Source organism: Nestor notabilis, unplaced genomic scaffold, assembly GCF_000696875.1.
Source record: "Nestor notabilis isolate BGI_N333 unplaced genomic scaffold, ASM69687v1 scaffold4966, whole genome shotgun sequence".
NCBI lineage: Eukaryota > Metazoa > Chordata > Aves > Psittaciformes > Psittacidae > Nestor > Nestor notabilis.
In genome coordinates this window covers 74,655-79,759 of record NW_009932257.1, presented here as the reverse complement: position 1 = coordinate 79,759, position 5,105 = coordinate 74,655, and the positions used below count along the sequence as shown (strand labels likewise).

General features: G+C 46.2%; 1 protein-coding gene across 1 annotated transcript in view; it reads left to right on the top strand.

Annotated features, from left to right (window-relative positions):
• LOC104407107 (RIMS-binding protein 2-like) overlaps positions 1–5,105 on the top strand; it is a 37,948-nt gene that overhangs the window by 29,888 nt on the left and 2,955 nt on the right. The window contains 4 exon segments of the mRNA XM_010016293.1: positions 1,217–1,288; positions 1,666–1,701; positions 2,446–2,549; positions 4,461–4,532. Coding sequence (XP_010014595.1) covers positions 1,217–1,288; positions 1,666–1,701; positions 2,446–2,549; positions 4,461–4,532 — 284 coding nt within the window.

The window sequence follows — 5,105 nt, the reverse complement described above, 5'->3', positions numbered from 1 at the left end:
TTCAGCAGGGTAAAACAGCACAAGTGGGGGTCCGATGGCAAAGTGGGGGTCCGATGGCAAAGGTGACATGGACTGAGCTGTTCCACTGCCTCACACAGGCAGGGGAGGGAAAAGAAGCAACCCTTAACCCACTCCAGAAAAAAAGAAAACCCAAGAAAAAGAAAAAGCAATCCAACTTGTTTCCATTTCCCTGTAGTGAGACCCAGTATCCAGACCGAGAGGCTATGGGGCTGACAGTGCCCTGCTTCCAAATGTGGGTCTCTGGCAGGTTGATGCTGAGGAGCACAGGGGTCGAAGGTGCCTTTTGCTTTCACTTTGTGGCCATGTGATTTTTTTGGTAGGTTTGTGTCCTTTGGCCTCTCTTATGTCTAGGGAGAGAAGAGATTTGAGTAAGGCACTTTTTCACACTGGGGCATTTGTACTGTTTCTCCTGTGTGTATCCCATGGTGCCCAGAGATGGCTAGATGCCTGTGGTGGCCTTAGTGCCTGTGTGGATACTCAAGGCTTTCTGTTCCATGCCCTCAGAAGAATAAAGGACCTTGATAGCCCTGAGACTCCAGGAAACATGGTGGATTTGAAGGTTTTCAGGAGGGTGGTGGTAGTGAAGAAGACATACCTTATGTGTATGTGCAGAGACGAAACCTCGTTTCTCTTTGGTAGCCAGGCTCTATGTACCTCTGTTGCTTTCCTGCTGCCATAAACCCATATTCCCACCTTGTAACTAAGAAAATGCCTTGGAGGGGTTGGTGTGGGAGCTCCTTCTGCAGGCTCATCTAGGGTCTCGTCCTGTACTGACCCTGCTCAGTGCAGAAACTGTAGCTAGAGATGTCCCCAGGTCTCTTCCCCCTGAGGCAGTTGATGGGGTGCATCTCACCTGGTATTCTTCAGGTGTTAATGGAGCAAGGTTTTATTTTATCCTTGTGATGCTGCTTCTGAAAGATAAAGTGCAGCAAAGTTTGTCTGATGTGCACTGTGGTATGGCTCATGGGCATAAATACAGTGTGGATTTCTGTGTGTATCTGGGCTGTGGATCATGCCTCATCTGAGTCCACACATGGGAAATTTGGGCTTTGCCCATAGAAATCATGGTGTCTGCTTCCCAGGGGAGGCATGTCGTGCTGCTCCGTTGCCTGTTCACTCTTCAAGATGCTTTTCACTTTCCCTTCACTGTGTGTTTCTCTTGTCTATTTATTTGCTTTTTTGGATTTTTATGAAGGAAATGGCACATTTTCTCCACCTCCACGCCGCCAAAGCGTCCCTCCTCCAAAACCCAGACGCTCCAAGAAAGGTCTGTGTCACCCACTGCTTCCTCTTTGCTTTTCGCAATAGGATTACAGACTGCATTGAATTTTTACTACTTGCTTACAGGACCCTCAGATGTTTGTCTCTGTACGACTGCTAGGAAGTGGAAAGAGAGCCCAACCCTATGCTGCTGTTAAGTTTTTAACAACAGTCATGTCTCTTATAGTTTTGGAGCTTGACCTCTGCTTCTTGTTACGTCCCTGAGTCATGGTTACTGGCGTAGGCTTTGAGTTGCATGAATGGTTTGCTTCTGTTGTTTGCTGCTTTGTTCTTTGTTCTTTCTATAGTTGTTTGTCAGTTCTGTCATGTGATCGCTACAGAAAGATGAACTCTCACTGATGAGACCTTTTCTTCCCCCAGCAGGGCTGGATAAACAGGAGAAGTACAAGTCTCATCCAGGTGAGAATTGCTTTTTCTTACTATGAGTAGATAGTGCATGATCAGAATACGGACACGTTTTGCAGTCGAGGGCCAATGCAAGACCCTGTAGTGCTGCTTCTGAGCACTGTGAGCAAATGGTGGTTCTCACAAATGAAGGAGTTTAGTTCTTTTCATATAGCAGTGGGTACAGCTGCCTTTGACTAAACAGGGAGTGTTAGAAGATAGAGGACGCTCGTCGTTGTGCTTTGGAGGAGCAGGGAAATCTCTTGCTCATCTGATGCTGTGGTCCTTAAAACCTAAGGAGAGGGTGCGCCCTCTGCTTAGGTGCGCAGTCATCCCTTGATACCTGAGAGGCCAAGCGTGCAAACGCCTTGGTAGCCCGTCCAGTGTTGACCTGAAGCAGGGACATAAGGATTGGACAGTGTGTCTTCTGTAGCACTGGGATTTGCTTTTGTAGACCCAAAGCAGGTCTCTAAGTCCTGGCTGAGGAGGCAGGTGGCATAGAATAATATGTTCCTGTATATATAGTAGGACACCAGGATGCTGGAATGTGGAGATGTTCCCACTTTTGTGCTTATACAGGAGATCAGAAGACTACTGTACTAAATGTCTCTAGGGCCTCTAAGATCTCTCTCCCATTGAGTTGCCCCCAGTATTCTTTTTACTCAGACCACTCCAGGAATGGTGAAGGAGTTGCTGTGATTTGGGATTTTGTCCTAGAACTTCCAGCTGAGGATATTGCATTTTATTTTTGTCCTGCAGGGCAGAAGCATAACTACTTTGAAGCTGAACTGCTTACTCCTCGTCGTATGGTGGCTGTCTTTGACTATAACCCTAAGGAGAGCTCTCCAAATGCAGATGTAGAGGTAAGCACCTGCTGGTCACTCCTTTCATAGATTTCTTTTTCCTTTCTCCTTTTTCCTTCTATCCCAAGACTCTTATCTCTGTTTTGACCAAAGTGCTGATTGTAGCTTGGCAATCTTACTGCTAAAAAGGGGTTGGCTGAAGTCATAGAGTTCACTGATATGTTCTCATGCATTTTCTGATACCCGTGTTCAGTTATCTGTGAAGAACATGATGCAATATACACCTAGTGAATTTTCAGTATGTGTCTCAGTGAAACTCTGGGAGTGTCTCATGGCCTCGTTGCATCTTCTAGTGATTAGATGGGACTAAGCAGATCTGGGGCAGGAGGAAGCAGCCCCTGCTGTTAGCAGCTGATCGAGGGCACACTCTGGCAAAAGGAAAAACCTGCTTAACAGTTTGAATGGACTTCTGATACTTCAGCTGAGCATGTCTTGGAGCATGACTTTTGTTTTGAATACCTGTGTAGGTCTTTGTTCAAGCAAGAAGACTTAGCTCCAATTTAATGGACCAGTCTTCTAAGTTTTTTCTTTTCAAGCAGTGCCTACATAGAATCTAGACAGTGTTTTTGTGGATAAGACTGTTTGAGGTAGAAAGATTGCAGTGCTGAATCCTGTCTGCAAAATAACCTTTCTAGGTTAGAACATGCTCTCTTCTCCATTAGTCTACTGTGAGCAAGCATAAACATGAGGTTTGGATTCAGATTGTTTCTATGCATTCAGAGAGGAGTGTATGGCCAACAGGTTGTTCATGAGCAAGACAGCCTGCTGTTGAGAACAGAGTGTTTTAAGGATGTTGGATTATCTTGGGAGAGATGCAATGAGATCATGTATTAGCCAAAGAACACTTTTGAGCTCATGTCAACAAGAAGATAGCTGTATGGCTGTATTTTTTGCAGTAATTTGGTCTTCCTAGAACCTGCCCAATGGACAGAGCTCACATTATTGAAACAAGCTAGTGCAGTTCTGTTGCACTGTTGGAGGTGCTCCCTGTTCACACTCCCAGGAAATCTGGTCACCTCTTCTGCTAGAAGCCTGCAGCTGCTGTTGTGAACTTGCACCCGGACAGAGTAGGATCAGCTGTGCCCTTCTGTGTGTCTGTGAGTGAAGTTCCCTCCAAGTATCTTTCTGATACAACAAAGTAATTCACAGCCAGCAGGAGGAACCTGCAGCCTCCAGAGATAAACTGAGTACTAGGGATGTCATAAGGTAAATGTATTAGGGGTAGGTCCCTTCCAGCTAACACTTCTGTGAAGTGCATATAAAGCCAGTGTGTCTTGAGTGGGACACAGCCTGTTTGGAGACTCCACCTTCTCTGCTTAGAGCAGCTTTTTTGGTGTAACTGGGCTGTTTCTTTTGTCGGCAGAGACTGCTTCCACCTTTGTCTTTGGTCTTGTGCTCCATGGAGCGCATGTTGGGGTGGCTGACAGGAGGATGTGATGGTAAAGGGTGACGTGTTGTGTGGTAATGTTCTGTCTCTGGGTCAGATCTTCCCATTTGTGTGCATTCCTTCTAGTGACTATTCCCTGAGCATTGCAGACAGAACAGGCTCATGCAAAGGAGCAGGATTTAGTAGTTACCTTTAAAGAAATGCAAGGTGTTTCTGGTGCTTGTTCAGCTTTTCTCAACATACCTTTCCAGAACAGGTCATAGGCCCTATTTTGAAGCATTATTAAAATTGGTTTAAGAAACAGGCACTGCTCTTGTCTGAATTTATGAAATGCTTCCTTAGCACTGAGTTCCACAGTTACCCACCTCAGTTGCCTTTCTGCATCCTGGTCCTGCAAGTCTTAACACAGTGGCGTCCCTCTCGCAGGGTGAGGTTGTGCAAGAAGCCCAGGGTGACCTGGTGTTTCTGGCCAGACATTCCGGGTAGTGCTTCTCCTGTGACCATTGTTCTCTTGCTCTTCGCAGGCTGAACTGACTTTCAGTGCTGGGGACATTATCACTGTGTTTGGGTCCATGGATGATGATGGATTCTATTATGTGAGTACAGGGGTTGGGAAGTGCCTGTGGTGACACCTGAAATCGTTGGAGTCCATCTAGTGGCAAGAGAGCAGAAATTGGGGAACAAAATACTCTGCTTTTGGGGAAAAAAAAACCCAAACAACCCTGTATCTGCTTAGTGCAGGGCAGGATGGATTTGAGTTTATTTCTTGGCATAACTTGACTGCAGGTTTCCCAAAGCCTGGGGTGCATTGTTCTGTACATGCATCAGCATCTGCTATAAGCTGATTTGTCACCAAGCACTCAGACACATGCTCTTATCTAGGGCAGGAGGCTACAATGGTAATGTGAGAATACAGATGTACAGTGACCCCCATCCAGGCACATTTCCACAAGCACTAGTGCCTGTTTCATGTACTGTGTGTACCTGGGGCTGTGCCTGCCAACAAGCTGTGTGCTGGACACAATCCCTGGTCCTTGGATCATCTACCTTTCCCTGCATAGGAAGCAGTGTGTCTTCACACATCAAAGTTGAGGTGGAGTCTGGAGGGGATTGCTGTGAATGCTTTGTTTGCCTTCTTTCATTGTGTTACCCAAACACTATTGCTGGGG